The 16,133-nt window shown below is 40.9% G+C and overlaps 1 protein-coding gene across 4 annotated transcripts in view; it reads right to left on the bottom strand.

The window, feature by feature from the left end:
- abcc4 (ATP-binding cassette, sub-family C (CFTR/MRP), member 4) overlaps nt 1–16,133 on the bottom strand; it is a 35,331-nt gene that overhangs the window by 4,832 nt on the left and 14,366 nt on the right. For all 4 annotated transcript variants that reach the window (XR_008571964.1, XM_054781129.1, XM_054781119.1 and 1 more), the window contains exons 8-19: nt 12,135–12,384; nt 11,547–11,654; nt 10,473–10,562; nt 10,214–10,405; nt 9,930–10,024; nt 9,707–9,793; nt 8,043–8,139; nt 4,761–4,961; nt 4,545–4,682; nt 854–891; nt 395–510; nt 140–286 (exon numbers count right to left, since the gene is read on the bottom strand). Coding sequence is in view for 3 of the 4 variants with exons in the window: in XM_054781129.1 (XP_054637104.1) it covers nt 140–286; nt 395–510; nt 854–891; nt 4,545–4,682; nt 4,761–4,961; nt 8,043–8,139; nt 9,707–9,793; nt 9,930–10,024; nt 10,214–10,405; nt 10,473–10,562; nt 11,547–11,654; nt 12,135–12,384 (1,559 nt within the window). In the remaining variant the exon portion in view is untranslated. The remainder of the gene's footprint in view (nt 1–139; nt 287–394; nt 511–853; nt 892–4,544; nt 4,683–4,760; nt 4,962–8,042; nt 8,140–9,706; nt 9,794–9,929; nt 10,025–10,213; nt 10,406–10,472; nt 10,563–11,546; nt 11,655–12,134; nt 12,385–16,133) is intronic.

Consider the following 16,133-nt stretch of genomic DNA (forward strand, 5'->3'; position numbering starts at 1 on the left):
TAAATCATATCATATCGGCCTGCTATTTGTCACGCACCCCTACATTGTCTGAAGTGTCAAGGAGTGCTTCCATGAAAATGTTCAACCTTTCACAGCATCCACAAACAAAACAAACATTCTCTTCTTCACTGACTCTCACCAATGGGGTTGATGTCAAAGAAGCGCACATGAGTGCGGATGGTGGCTGTGAACATGCTGTTGTGCAGTGCTTGCGTGCATCTCACCAGCACGTTGAACATTAGCAAAGTCCTCATAAAGCCAAAAATGACGGTGGCGGCTGTCAATCCTGCAAAACAGAAGTGGAGGCATAAATGTCACACTTTGTAGCATTGCAAAAAAGCAGAGTGGCCACATGTACAAGGAGCAAAAAGAGCAAAAATAATGCCCATGTCACCTCCGTAAATGCCCAAGTAGAAGTTGAGGTCCAGTTCTTTTGCCTCCAGTTTGTCAGTAGCATTTTGGCCAGTAACATTCTGGCCAGTGGTTTCCAGCTCGACTTGCTCATCAGCCCTGATGAAATCATCTCAGGTAAACATGGAAACTAATGTGGCACACTGTATACATTGTTTTGGAATGACTGAGCTCTTAAAAGCTGACAAGTTCCAACTTATAATTACAGTATGTGAATGGTGAGTGTCAAACAACACATCAACAATATTCATTGAAGAGGTCAGCACCATTCACGATTAGTGTTTAGTATTTTTGTAACAAACAAATTACTGTAATTACAGTGCAATAGAAAACGTCCGTTACAACCACTACATGCCCCTATTTTTAGCTGAAAAGTATAAGCTGTTAGACATGTGTTCTTTACATTACAATGTCTAAAGTTTTCACACAAGCTCCCACCTACCAGTAAGCAAGCCACCAGTCCTGCACAATGAACGCCACCTGCAAAATGCAAAGTTAGTTTATTCGTCTTCTCATCCATTTTACATATTACACGAATAGCTATTGAAATATGTCACGGTTTTTTGTCATGCCTGTTTCCTGGCGTTTGTGATCAACTCTTCATGTTCATAAAGTTGTTCATCATATTGGGATTTAAAGTCATCGTAACACCTTTCTACAAAATATTTCATTGTTTCGCCACGCATTCAGTCAATAAAATGGCAGAAATATTGTAGTTAGTATTTGGACAAGTCAAATAAATAGAATATTGTTCAATGGCCAATAGGTGTGAGGTGGTTTATTCACAGGGGTAAGATGATGCAAGTGCTGGGGCTTTAATTGGATGCCGAGTGCTTCCTCCCTCAACTTAACTTTCCACCCAGAAGCTGGCTCATTGTGGTTCTCAATTATTTTCTGTCATGTTTCTATGTGGCTATGCCTAGTAATTTGGGAATCCAAGCTAACATGTAGGTAGATGTCGGAGCACCGAGTGGCCCCAGAGGTAAACACGCATGAACTACCAGCGTGTGGATACAGTCAGAGTGTTCACCAACGCTTGGCCCAGCTATGCGTAAATAGCTTGCTATTTAAAACATGTCAGCAAGGGTGGCGGAGACTACAAGAATAGTCAAAGGTCAACATGCATGGACAGACTACGTTCATAGCCCAGCAAAGCAGCTAGTCTAGGAGATGAAAATCAGATATAAAATCCTTCTTCCAATCTGCATGAGACTAGCATTGACGGGTAAGCCATACAACAACCATAAAGAGAAAGCAAACTAAACAGCCCACAGTCCCCAGCAGGTACAGAACTATGAACCAAGAAGAAACAGGGGCTGCTAAGAATCCCTGCTTGTTGTGAAATTTTGTCATGATTTCTACTTAGAATTAAAGAATGATGTCTGAAATTGGTTTCTAATGTGTTTTATTCAAATATTCTCAGTGTAAAAAAAAATAACTGTCGTGTAATCATTAGTGAAAAGTACATTACCTTCGTGTCCGCCTGCCGATGAAAATTTTGAAGAACATAATTCCATGGAAAAACAAACCCCATGATGATTATTGCAACTAAAGTGATTTTTTGTGTATAAAAGAGTAAAATAAGATTATTTGAACAAAAGTCTAACACACCCAAATTTCGTGTCCGGCCCGTAATGTACGTACACTTCGAGCTCACAGCTTAAATTGCGTATTGCTAGTAAATATTGAATTAGAAAATTAAAAGTGCCTTCTTGGGCCAAACAAAACTTGTGTCCTTCTGCCGGTTATTCGCCAAATACGCATTCAGCAGGGGAATGTTTCACCGTGTCCACCATTGTGTGTTAGCGTAATGTACGTTCAGTCACGACCTCAGCAGCATCAAGGAGCATCATTCAATTCGACCAGCAATCGGCGGTTTAACAACCATTGTCAAGTCTAAGGTAAGATTTTTTTCATCCATCCATCCATCCATCCATTTTCTATACCGCTTCATCCTCATTAGGGTCGCGGGGGCATGCTGGAGCCTATCCCAGCTGACTTCGGGCGACAGGCGGGGTACACCCTGGACAGGTCGCCAGCCAATCGCAGAAGATTTTTTTCATTTTTATATATATTGGAGAAGATCTTTATGCACTTTAAAAATGATTTTTTTCGTCGGGTGAGTTACAAATTTTGTGTTTACCAAGCAGTGTAACTCGTTTTGACAGCCGTTGTTTTTACCTCTCGTAGGTTGCCGTTCGTGTCGTGTGCACGAAGCGGCGAAAAAAAACACGCAAAGTGGGCAAAATTATTCATCATTACTAGTCGGATTTTACTTACTTTTATCTGTCATATTAAATGTCGTTGACATTTATCCGAAAATAAATTCTAGCGTGTTCGTTGATAAATGGCTCCGTACTTAACCCGTAAGCGATCGGCGTGTCCCTCATGGGAGGTCAAAGATGATAATTCAAGAACCACTCACTCAGTGCATTTCACTGAATCCTGGCTCATGTTGCCACAGTGCTGCAATGATTAGCTTATATTGTGGAGCTGATAGGTCAAAGTTGATGTCATTACAGTCTTAAGAACGGCTGATGGGATTTGTAGTGTTTGTATTGATACAACAACAATGGCATGGTAAGGACTGAAGGCCAATTTTTCTTTGCCATATTTTCAGAGCTTTAACTCAAGATCTAGATTTGTCACTTGTTTTTATTTACTTTATGATACTTTCTCAAATATGTTACTTTTCTAACAAAAGTCAAATCTATGCAGAGATAACAGCATAAAGTCGACACTGATTTATGTGCATTACATTTAAAAAAGCGTAAACTTCAGAGGGTTGCTATGGGAAATGGAAAATGTCTCGAGCTCTGGTCTGTTGGGTGTGTGTTTTGCAATGTTTGAAGTTTGTGTTTATAACATTACCAAGTCTATCCACGAGTTTGAAATTTTACCCAAAATGTAACACTTGGGTACCCTTGATCTGAGCCATGCACTGCTACATCCAGCCCATCACTGGAATCTGAGAGTTGCAACATTCAACATTAGATCCCTAATTGGTGATGTCATATTCATGGAACTTGAGGAAGAACTACCATAAATTACGCTGCATAAGGCGCACGTGACAGATTTGACAGGAGCCAATCATCAGCTGTGCAAAAACCCACAACGAGCTCGTCAAACCATTGTGAAATTGCAAGTCATTATCCAATATATTAGTCTGACTCACGGTGCCATCTTACAACCATTAAACGCATCACACAGCAACTTTACACTTAAAAGACACCTAGGAAATATACATGTACCAATACGAGTTTAAAATAACACACAGCAGCTATTTTAACATCTACCCATAATGCATTACTGCCACAAGAGCAGTTTATTGGAGGACAAGCCACATAGAAAATGGTGGATGGCGCTGTCCACTAGTGGGAGCAAGAGGACCCGGAGCCCAGAGGGAGGCTGACGTTATTGCACCGCCCCAAATAAATGTCTTACTCTGACGCAATTGATTATGGGAAAACTTTTTAGGTTTTTTTTTCCATTTCAAACTCATATTGGTACATGTTTTTATACATTTCTATGTTTCTATTTATAATTGTTAAGTTACTGTGTGATGAATTTAATGTTGTTAGTAAAGTGTTCTTAGTAAGATGACACGGTGAGTCAGACTGCTATGCTATACTGTAATTGCGATTTGCAACGGGTTGACAAGCCCGTTATCAAATGGAGAACTGCCCAACCATCTGAGATTTGAAAATGACGTCATAGTCATTGGAGAATGGCCCAGTGAAGTGGAAAATATGTTCAAAGACCTTCCTTGCAGATACTAGCAAACAGATGGACATCGTTAGTAACATCAAGGAGGCCCATGGACAGCTACAGAAACAGAGGCAGCATGTGAGATGGCGGGATGACATTGATAACTATTGGGGAACAGTTCATTGGCATCAAGCAGCTACAGCCACATTTATCTGGCAGCAGCAGGCTGAGGCTTTTGTCCATTTGACCAATGATTACAATGATTAGACATTATGTTTATATTTACAATTATGTCAATTGATCCAAATACCTCGGATCTCCGAGACACTCTTGCTTAAAATGGGCGCAATTCCCAAGTGGTAATGCCATATTCATCTTGTTCTCATACCTAATTATGTGTGACATGGTGGCTTTGCTTTGCTTACCTGAGCTAGAATGTTCAGGAGAATCACAACAAGCAGAATGAAAATGCTGGCACCAGCTCGCCAGTACTTTATGTACAGTTTCACTCCAATGGATCCTTCCGCACGACTTTCCTCTACAAATGTCTGGACCGGCTCAGTCTAGGTGGGAAAGAGCAGCAGCCCATTGAAGAGTTTCACAGACTGATCCTTTTCTGCAAACACAATCATTGTACAAACCGCCAAATGTTCTCCATCCTGGACTGAGTGCACAGAGGAGGTCTGGGACCGCACTGAGTTCTGGGACAAAGTCCGGTTGCGGGGGGACAGGTCTTTGGGAGACTGCTGGGCCTCCTCTTCCTCGTCCTTCTTCAGCAATGAGGTGAAATCCACCCCGGACTGCTGTAGCTCCGCATATGTCCCCTGGGCCACCATGTGACCCTTGAACAAACATAAAGTATGTACTGTATGTAGTGTCAGGTACTTAGTTGTACATACAGTACAAATACATGACAGGGCAGCAATAAAATCATCACACACATCAGTGGCTTGAATGACATCCCTGCAAATAATGACCAGTGTTTAGATCCCTAAAAAGATCCACTTCGAATGTTTGCTGTTACCAAACAGATTTCAGCCTGGCAAGCCAGCACCTGTTATCTGAACTGCACAAACCTTACAATAATATGCAGACTCAGAAATGCCTGACTGATAGCTGGTATTGTGGTTCACAGATTCCATGCAGCGAGTGTGGGCATTCCCAGTTGTGACTGACTGGCTATCAGTCCATTATGTAGTCAGCCTTTTACACTGATAGTTTACAGCTGATAGTTTGCCTTTCTGTGATGCCTTTACTACTGCCTGCACTGAGATTAGATATAGATTATGTGTTGTTGGTTGGGTGTTCAACATTCCTCAGTTCAGGTCGAATAAGCTTTTGTATAATCTTGGTCTACCAACAAATGGAGCCTTCCTATGTCCTTTCTTCAAGAATAAACCTGAGATGAAGACTACTGCTCCAGATCAGTGGTTCCCAAACCTGAAGCATGCACCCCCCAAAAAAACTTATTTTTAATTATTCTTCACCTGTTTGATTTATTTAATTAATTACTGGCATTTTCAGTGAGCAACAACAGTCCTCTTTTTTTGGAAGAAGAACTCTTTACAGGGACTTAACTGTACACCAGGACATGTGCCAGGCCGGCTATATCTGTTGACTGTTTTCCAGCTATTGTGCGTAAAATTCACTGGCCTGTGTGCACTGAATTAGCTGTTACAACATCCTCCGCCGTGTCATTGATGCGCAGAGAATCACAGTCATAGTTTTTCTGGCCTTTTCTCCCAGCATTGTCCCAACCATACCCATGGTCCTCCGCAATAGTGGTTGGCTTGCCAGATTTACCCACTCGGTAACTCACAGCCTGCTCTTATTAACGTACAGTTGTCTCTAATACGTCTTCCTGGTAGAAAGTACCCTTAAAATATGTTATTTTTCAGAAGAGTGCTTGGTTTCTAAATGCCCGTGCAACATAAGGTTTCACTGAGTTGTGCGACAGAACTTTTGCACATGCAACACACTGTGTCCGAGTAAATACACCAGTACAAAAACGTACCAATTTTCAGCAGTTAGCCGCATGACGGAATGAGCTAGATACCAGTCAATCATCGAGATCAGGACAGAATGGACACTTGCCGTGTAATTTGAATTTGAGTGAATTTGCTCACCACTAGAGGGTAGCCTTTACCAATGTGTAACCTGCTGCAATGCAGTTTTTTGCAATGCAGTTTTTGCTGCTTCATGGTTACGTACGCACTGCCATTAATTATTCAACTGTAGAAAAAGAAAAAAGGAACCAGTTACATGCGTGTGGCGTAGTAATACGTAAGTGGATGAATACAATGGCAAACTGGCGGAGTAACACAGGAAAGACTCACTTTTGTTCTTCTTAGTTAACTATTTAAGTTTAACCTCCATTAGGACTCCCAAGTTCATCTGGGCAGTGCATAAAAGTGAAAGTAAAAGTAAAATGAAATTAGACTTCGTAAGCAACACTGGCTTGCTGCTGAAACACGGCGACCATCATGAAAGGATAGAAATGGCATTCTTGAACATGTGAAAGAACCTGCGCCTATAAAATGGAGTGATAACAGTATGAGCAGCGTAGTGGTCTCATTATCGAGACCTCCTTCTCCCGATAAGCCTGTCTCTCACCCCTTGCAACGACCCCCCCAGCATGCAGGATAAGAACCACAGGGATAAATTTATGGAATTATTCTGTTTTTATATTACTGTTTCATTAAATTCTTGAATTTAATCTTTTTATTACTGTGTTTTCTGTCTTTCATATGTTCTGTGTCCAGTATGAGTGACTTAAGAGTTGATTTCGGTATAAGGTCCTATTTCCACCAAAACTTGACATACATCACAGTCTCGGAACACAACTTGCACGTAAACCCGAAGGCTACCTGCAGGATTTCCCCTAGGATTTTTTGAAGCTGCGGTGGTGGGCTGCACGGGAGGGCGGACTGCCGCTGCTGTGTTGTGCCGCTGCTGCGTCTGCAATTAATTTTTTTTAAATGACAAATAGCAATTTTTTTATGACTTATTTATTCATTAACGTATCTATTCAACTTTTTTCAACTGGCAGAACATGAAACCAGAACATTGCACAACTGTTAATTTAATGGCAAAGTTGCATCACTGTCTAGAGCTTTCCACATTGCGCGTTTCTGTTGCACAACTTCAACACACAACTAGCGCTTTGAAGACAAGCCATAGGTATTATGATATCAGCAGAGCAAGATTGTTAAGTGACACTTTAAAAAAAGTAAGTTGTGATGATGATCGATGATTGAACGTAGTAGCCACTTGTAGCTCCGAGCTAGCTAGATGCCGCCAGCCAGGCATGTAAACAAAAATGCCATAAGTGGAATGATATTGAAACGTGAGCGATCACACACGCCAGCATAGATATGCTTAGCATGTGACAAGCTGTCGTCAATTGACTAGATATTTTATGAGCTATTGTTCATTCACCCGATAATAAGGAACTAACAGAAAGTCAACACAAGATGTGTCACGTATCTGGTCACATGCACAAGTGCCAGCAAGGCAAATAAGCGATTCCTGTGCATGCTTTTCAAAACAAAGCGCAGTGAAACATTTTTATGATACTTTCAATCGTTTTTGGACTAATTGCGGTCAATATGTGCGTAAATAATAAGCAATATATGCATATATATAGCACATATATGCATTCATACAATATATTACTTAAAATGGTTTTCAAGTAAAAAAACAACAACCCATTTTTAAGGTGTGGCGGATTTTATTTTGTAGTGGCGCACCGCCACGATCAATTACATGTAGCGGAAACAATGTACCTGTATTTATATTCTAGTTTCCAATGTAGCCACGTTGTTTTTCATTTTTTATTCACGTGAACACTACGATAATTTGTGTACCCCACTTTGGGAACCAAGGCTCCTAGATAATTATTTTTTGCATTCAAATGCACCCACCTCCTTGAGGACCACTATCTGGTTTGCTGCCTTCAGGTACTGTAGTTGGTGGGTGACCAGGATGCGAGGTTTGCGCTTCAGCAGTCCACAGATGCACCTGGGTCAACAAATAGTTGTTCAAAAACGAACTTCAACTACTTGTGTTATGTGACAGTGTTTTGAAAAAGCCAGGAAGAGCCATTGTTAGCAGGTCATGGCCAGCGCCGCACCTCTTCCTGTCATACTTAAAACACATTCCTTCAGCTTTTCATCTTTGGTGCTATAATTTTTTTTTAGATCTGTGTTCAGTTATACGCATTACTTTGTTTCTCCAAAAATGTACCCATCGAGCTGACGGTGTCCACACCAACAGGAATACACAAAATGATTGATACCCTGGCTAAATCTAAATTGGTGAATCTTTTAGAATTAAATAATTATGGGTTTGTCTACACATGGGCATTACTAAAATATGTTTTGCAACACATTCACACAGATCAATGTTCATGTTAACAGAAAAAAGTCTAAATAAAAATGCATTTCCTGACTGTCAAAACAAACACCATTTGTGAGCCAATTTCAGCCCATCAGGGGTACACAGTAGAAACGGTGACTCCTTAAAAAGGGCAATCATACGCAAGGATAAATAATGACGTGGTTACTTCAACAACAACAAAAAAAGCTTGTTTTCTTGTCTATGCTCAAATGTTGACAAATAAACCTTCAAATCTTCACCCTAGCTGGAGTATGTGAGTAGGTGAGCACGAGTGGGACACCAAGACTTTCACCAAGACTGAGCAATTTCTAATTTGGGGCTTATTGCCAATTTACTCATTCAATACCAAAGACGTAGTTGTACGTTTTTATTTGTATTTATACATATATATCGGATTTATATGTCTTTTACATTTTTTTGCGCGACAGGCTGGCGGAGGTGATGATGCAACACCCCACCAATGTATTATGCTTCAGAGCAATTTTAATGCCATAAAAACAGCCACTTGGTGGCAGAAGTGCATTTGGTAAAAGCTCGGCAGGGAGCAGGAGAGGACCGAGAAACACATGACAGGAAGAGGATGAGGGCGTGGAGGAGTGTAGCGTGCAGACGTTTACCCATTGTAGGGAAATTTTAACGCACACACACGTGCACACACATGCACACCCATAACACGCCTGTGCACAAACGTAGTTCAGTTCTAATGTGAAAATTGTCAATAGTTCATAGTGTTATATTGTAACTAAATTAAATTAAATTGTACATAAATTGCTACTTTGATGTTAAAAAATATATTTTTTGTGTGTTGTTTATGTTGTGGTACAGTTGTTTAGATATTTGAGCTGTCACAAAAGCAAAAAATATTTGTGTCAAAGTGAAATGTATCTTTTCACAAAAACCTCTTTTTCTCCCTTTTGTAGTTGGGTACTGATATTTTCCTGAATGTTCAACTGCTGATTACTAAGGAACGGAAAAAGGTAGAAACAAACTTTTTATTTCTGATGAAAGACGGGAGTCTAATCTTTCTTTTGGTAGGTGTTTATATAGCCATTGAACACAATATTCTGTGTGCATTGAAAGATCAGTCAGAATCGTCTCAAATGGCCGGTACTGAAGGGGTTGTCTTTTGAAAAATGTCTGGGATTAAATGAGTTAATAAATTAACGCCATAATTGCCATTTTCTCTTACTGTTCAAAAAGATGCCTTCCAACTTCAGCATCCACAGCACTCAGAGGATCATCCAGGAGGTAAATATCAGCGTCCTGATACACAGCCCTGGAGGTGCACAAACATGCATTGAACAGGTTAGGTGGCAATAGGTAGACATTCTTTATCCTGAAGGAAATTCGGAAACAGTAACAATGGAAACGACAGCAAATTATTCTGTCAGTGCTTCTTTGACTTATACTACCTGGCCAGGTTGACACGAGCCTTCTGCCCCCCACTGAGTGTGGCGCCTCGATCCCCAATGAGCGTTAGGTCGCCATCTGGGAGCAACTCAAGGTCCTTCACAACCAAATAGCATAAACATAGTCATTCTACATTTTGCTGTTTGACTCAAATCCTCAAAACACAGGAAATGTGGCCAAATGCGAACAAGCAACGTTTCTCATAGTTGGGAAGACATTTATGAGGCTCCTTCTACTTGTTTCGACATGTTTCCAAGTGCACACTGCAATTACTTCACTTGCTTACCCGCTTTAGAGCACAAGCTCTGATGACTCGCTCGTACATGAGCGGGTCCATCTCCTTCCCAAATAGGATGTTGCTGCGGATGGTTCCGGGAAACACCCAGGGCTGCTGGGCCACGTACGTCAGCTGACCTTTCACCTTCATCGCCCCCTTATCAGGTGGAAGCTCTCCGAGGATCGAGCTCAGGAGCGAGGACTGGGTGGTTAGAGAGGTCACGCATTAGAGCACATGTAAAATGACACCCCCGAGCAACCAGTTTTACCTTTCCTGCACCCACTGGTCCAATGACAGCCAACAGCTGATTTTCAGTGAGCGTGAGTGAGACATTTTGCAGACATGGAGCATCCAGACTCTGTGGGGGCAGGCATACAGGAGAATCTAAAGTCATGTAGACAGTGGATGGGAATCCCTAGCTGCTAACAAAATTTTAACAACATTTCATTATTAGTTCATCTATCATTGTGATAATGGTGGTTTTCAGTGGTGAAGATATATTGAGAGGCATGTCACATATTTTGGTGACCTTCTTTAGCTTCTTGACAGAAGGAAAAGATTAGAAAACACTCACAGTTTGTCACCACTGCAAACTATAATAAGAATATACTTACATTTAAATTAGGGCTGTCAAATGATTACACTTTTTAATCAGATTAATCACAATTTTCTAATTAATTTGTCACGATTGAGAGTCATTCCCCTCCAAAAGTCTGGGAAAACCTGCAGGTGGAGGGCAGTGTATGTCTGAAATATGTCCATTTTTACTGTCCTTTATTAACACAAAGATAAATGAAAGGACATGATGAGATTATTTGTATGTATGAACAGCTCCAACTGAGCTGTACATTTAAACCAACACTAGTCTCTTTAATAGTAGCAGAGCATTTGAATCACACTTTAACCATGTTATTATGGGCAATGAGGGGCTGTGTTCAATTATTTTTCAATAATAGTTTACATGCAGTATAAAAAGAAAAACAATAATTTCTTTCCCTAGTAACTAGTAACTGTAATTACTTTTTTAAAGTACTTTGCCCAACACTGGTAATGACTGTGTGAGTTTAATTAATTGCAATAATACTGAATGTGGTATACGAATCACAAACATGAAAAGTGAAGCAGCCAAGTTTGTGGAAACACACGATTTGAGTCACCGTATGAGCTGCCAACTAAATACATTCATATTATTATCAGTACAATAAAAGTGGCCCAGAGTGAGTGTTTTATAAAAGAGGGAATTCTTATCATTGTAAGTCTGTTTGTTACAGCTCTTGGAGCTTTGCGGGTGTACCTAATATTGTGGCTGGTGAATGCAGTGTAGACGGCTGACAATTCTAACCTTCTCCCAGTAGCACATCAAGTCCTGGATCTCAATGGCGCAATCTTTCTTCTCACCCATCGGTAATGAAGTGCTAATCTTTGTCATCTCGTCCAGCAACAAGAACTCCTAGACCATAAAGGTGAATAACATGAGACAAACTGAACAGAAGATCACACAGTGGTGACAAAAAGTGTTTGCCCCCTTCCTGATTTCTTTTTTTTTCCATGTTTCACACAGTGCCTTTTGGTTTGGATTTTTTTCCTCCCTTAATAACAAAAAGTTTCATTTAAAAACTGTATTTTGTGTTCAGTTGTGTTGTCATTGACTATTGACTATTTATATTTGTTTGATGATCTGAAACATTTAAGTGTGCCAAACATGCAAACAAATAAGAAATCAGGAAGGCACAAACACTTTTTCACACCACTGTACATCGAGATTGTTGCAAATTTCATTGAATGGCTGGGTATTGTTGAAGAACATTTGGAATTTCTCACTATCAACTGAAATTCTGGCAGAACTCCATTAATGACTTTGATTTTTAATGACTCCTCAAATTGAAGCTGGGGCTAAAATTCACATGTTCCGGATTACATGGTGACGGACCTGGATCCTGCGGATGCTCACACGGCCCTCAAACAGCTTCTCAATGGCATTGGGAAAGAAGAGTGAGACGGTGAGACGCACTGCTGTGTACAGTGACACGGTCACAAAGACACGACTGGCTGTGATTGTGTTCCCCAGCAGGACATAGAGGGTGAAGGTGATGAAGACAATTATCTTGCTGGCACAGAAGAAGGAGGCCATGTTGAGGCCACGCAAGTACGAGCTCATCATGATCTGGGAGATCTCCTTCCTACAGAGAATGGAGGCATATGATACTGATGATAATGAAAATGATGATGAAGAAGAGGAACAAAGAAATTAAAAGCAATATGACTCAAACTGAAACACAGTATGGAGACAGGACAGACTGTGTAAGGGTACATCTGCACAATCTAATCCAATACAAAAGCTGTACACAAAATCTGCTTTTACCGAAATAACAATAGTGCTTAATTTTGCAAAAAATGGCACTGGCTATCTCTGATAAGGTTATGTTTGGTTGGTTGGTGGTTTTTGTTCAGTGCAATGACAGATAACTGCCAAACAATTTTTTTTTTTTTTATACAAGCAGGCCATTAAATTATGGTGAGAATAGACTCACACAACAAAACATTCCAAAAATGCATTTTGTTTATTTTAGGTAAAATAAATAATATATACACTCTTGAACAAAATGACAAGTATTGAAGTTTTGCACTGATGGATTGCAACTATGGTTTAGTGGTTAGCATGTTGGCCTCACAGACAGGAGATTGTGAGTTTGTATCTACGACAAAGTAGTAGGGCCACACTGAAAAAAAGGCAGACTTATGAAAAAAAAGAAAAGAAAAAAAAGAAAAGTTGTTAATTTACAAGAAAAAAAGTCTTAATATAACCTTTGCCCAAGGCCACAGGTCACATATATTCCCCCTTTTTATAGTTGTCTCAGGCAATGCCTGTTACAACGGAGTATTCAAATAATTTGAGATTCTAAGAAGAAAGTCGTAAATTTACCACAATAAAGTTGCAAATTTAAGAGAAAAGTCTTAACTTTATGTTACAGGCACTGAAGGGGCATGTGGAGGGGGCGGGTAAGGAAGGTGGAAGTGAGAAGGGATAGACATGATAATCTGTTTGTGCTCAACTGCTCTGTTTTTCTGCCACGTTATAAACAAAAGCTTGCCTGAAGCAGGAGGAAAGTTTCCTTCCTTCCTGAAGAGCTATGCTCTATTTTCCCCCTGACACGTAATATTACGACTTTATTCTTGTAAATTGACGACTTTTTGATGACCTAATACTCCGTCGTACGTATCTCTCTAGTTGACTGTAAGGGCTATATTAGACTAAGTTGTTCGTTAGGTGTGAATGTGAGTGTGAATGGTTGTTTGTCTATATGTTCCCTGCGATTGGCTAGCGACCAGTCCACGGCGTACCACGCCCCTCACTAGCAAGATTGTGAGTATCAAAATGCAAAAAGCACTTAGGTTCAAAAGCTTTTCCGTTATCAGAAAACTTTTTTTGTTCCCTTTCCGTCTTTTAGCATTTTGTTGCTCTACTTACAATCTGGTTACAATCCAGCAGTGCAAAATCCCAATACTTGTCACTTACCCTGATCTTTTGTTCAGGAGTGGATGTCAACTTGTAGATCATATGCTTTGTGTATGCAGGGTCAGCAAGTGTAATGTCCACTGCTGTTTCCTCATTGATTTCAGATGAAAAATGTGTAATCCTTGGCAGAGGTCTGCAATCTGCAAAGGTTTCTGGTAATTCTTGCTAACCTTTAACCTTCACATAGCAAAATTGGTAACCAAAATATGCAAAACCACTTTCATACCTTTGCAAACTACAAATACAATTATAAACATTGTTAAAGGGGACCCATTACACTCATCTTAGGGCCTTTGTATTGACTTCCGGTCTCCTACAGAGCAGCTACACAAAATAACCCGCACAGAAAGGTTTCTAGATCTTCCAGACTCTGCGACTCTTCCTGCGGTGTTTCCTTGGTTTTCCTGCTTCTCGCCCAAACCGTCTGTGTAATTTACTCCACCTCCGGCCCTCCTATAGGTACACCTCCCGCCGAGCCCACTCCGCCGTGATTGGTCACACTCCCTAGCGCTCCCAAGGACTTCCCGACAGCTGCCGAACCCCACTTTCTAATTTTGCCGTTACAGCAGTTGATAGTAAACGGCTATTTACCTGTTAAAATGTCTGCTTTGAACATACATCCCTGTATGCACACTCTATAAAGCCGCTTTTGTCCAGGTAGGAGAGTTATGACCGTTAGGACACTGATTTACAGCTTGCTCTTCTGACTCTTCAACACGACCAAGTAACGCTGGAAAGGCGTTGGACTTCAGCAACAGTTTGGCGGATAGTTCAGTATCGTATTGGTCCATGTTCACCAAACAGTCCCGTGTGAAGTGCCAATGACAGATGAGCATATTTTTCTCTTGCTGGCCGGGAATCAGCAGCTCCAACCACTTCTGCTTGATGCTTGCCTCGTTAGGAAAGCTAAACAAAATTAGCTTTCCCTCACAACCAAACAAAAAGTTCCTGGGAGCCACTGCTAACATGGTGAACAGAGCGAAGCAGAGCAGAGGGAGGCAGGCCTACAGCGTGTATCTGGGCATGCCCATATAAGGAAGTCTGGGTTGATTGATGTCAGTGGAACTAGGTATCCAATACTGCTTTCAGGGCTCACTTCCAAATGTGCAAATGTCATTATCTGATGCGTTGGCATCGTTTAACACGAAAATACTACATTGTAACAACATTTATAGGTCAGAAAAGAGGAAAAGCATAATAGGTCCCCTTTAAAATAACACTCTCTGTGTCAATCTTTATTATTTATGTCAAAGCTTTATTGTCTTAGTATCGAATTATCTTTGATGCAGCTCTTGTATTGGATCTCACGAGAGTGTGCAAGTGTAACGAATGTTGCGGTTGAGTACACAAAGTGATAGGGATGTCTACCAAAGCCCAGTATCATAAAGGCATTTGTGTCCACGTAAACGGTAGTAATCAGCCCAAAAAACTAAGTAGCTATCCGTGCCTCATGTGTGTGCTAAATGAATGCAGACTCAAGCCACCTGCCACAAGTGCTTGAAGGTGCTTTTGTGCAGGTAACGTCTTGTAAGAGGCTCAATTCCAACACGGCTAACTCGTTTCTCCGTCGCACACACACACAAATACACACTTGTTTGTTTTAAAAACTAAATGTCACTGTGGTAAAACGTCACATTTGGAGTCTGAAGACAAGAAGCTAGGCGGATAACTCCAGTGACAGCTAGGCAAAGCGTGCAAACAAAGATGCAAGATCAGTTGAACGGCAATACAGTTGAGAAGTGATCAAACACGCTGCCATCGATGGGTGTAGCCTGTGTTGAGCTGTTAAACTGAATCCGTGAGGTTTTACAGACTAGTTTTGATTCTTGTGGCAATACGGGATGAAGTCCATCTGTTGTCGGATCAGTGTGGGTGCCGGCAACCCGATGTGGCACAGCATACATGTAGTGTTTGCCCATCGTTTTTTGTGATCGGCTTTGAACGGCATTTCTGTTTTTTACGGAAATTGGCCGATATTGATCAGTGGCCAATTGATCGGAGCATCTCTACTAATAATAGGCCGTAGTCAACCACTAAACATCATTTAGTGATCATTTATTCATGAATTAATTTTTGAAAAAATGCGACGGTGCGAGGGACGACTGTATATCCAGTCACAGCTAGTTTAGCTGCGTGTGGAAGAGGGGGCAGGGGCTTGTCCGATCAGAACTACTGTCTTTGTGAGGCAGGGCTGTTGGAGTTTCCACTGCCAAAACGATACTGTATGCTGCAGTATCCCTTCGCTTGGGAGAAAACAGAAGAATAGACAAACGAATGCGTTTCACGTTTGACGTTATGAATTGGAAAACGAGACACTGTGTAAACCATGTGAGGGATTATCACCACTGAAAACACTATCTTGAAGCGTCATCTGCAGGTGAGTCATCCTCACAAATGAAGCGAAGAGAAGTG

The sequence above is a fragment of the Dunckerocampus dactyliophorus genome, chromosome 1 (genome assembly GCF_027744805.1).
Source record: "Dunckerocampus dactyliophorus isolate RoL2022-P2 chromosome 1, RoL_Ddac_1.1, whole genome shotgun sequence".
Taxonomy (NCBI): domain Eukaryota; kingdom Metazoa; phylum Chordata; class Actinopteri; order Syngnathiformes; family Syngnathidae; genus Dunckerocampus; species Dunckerocampus dactyliophorus.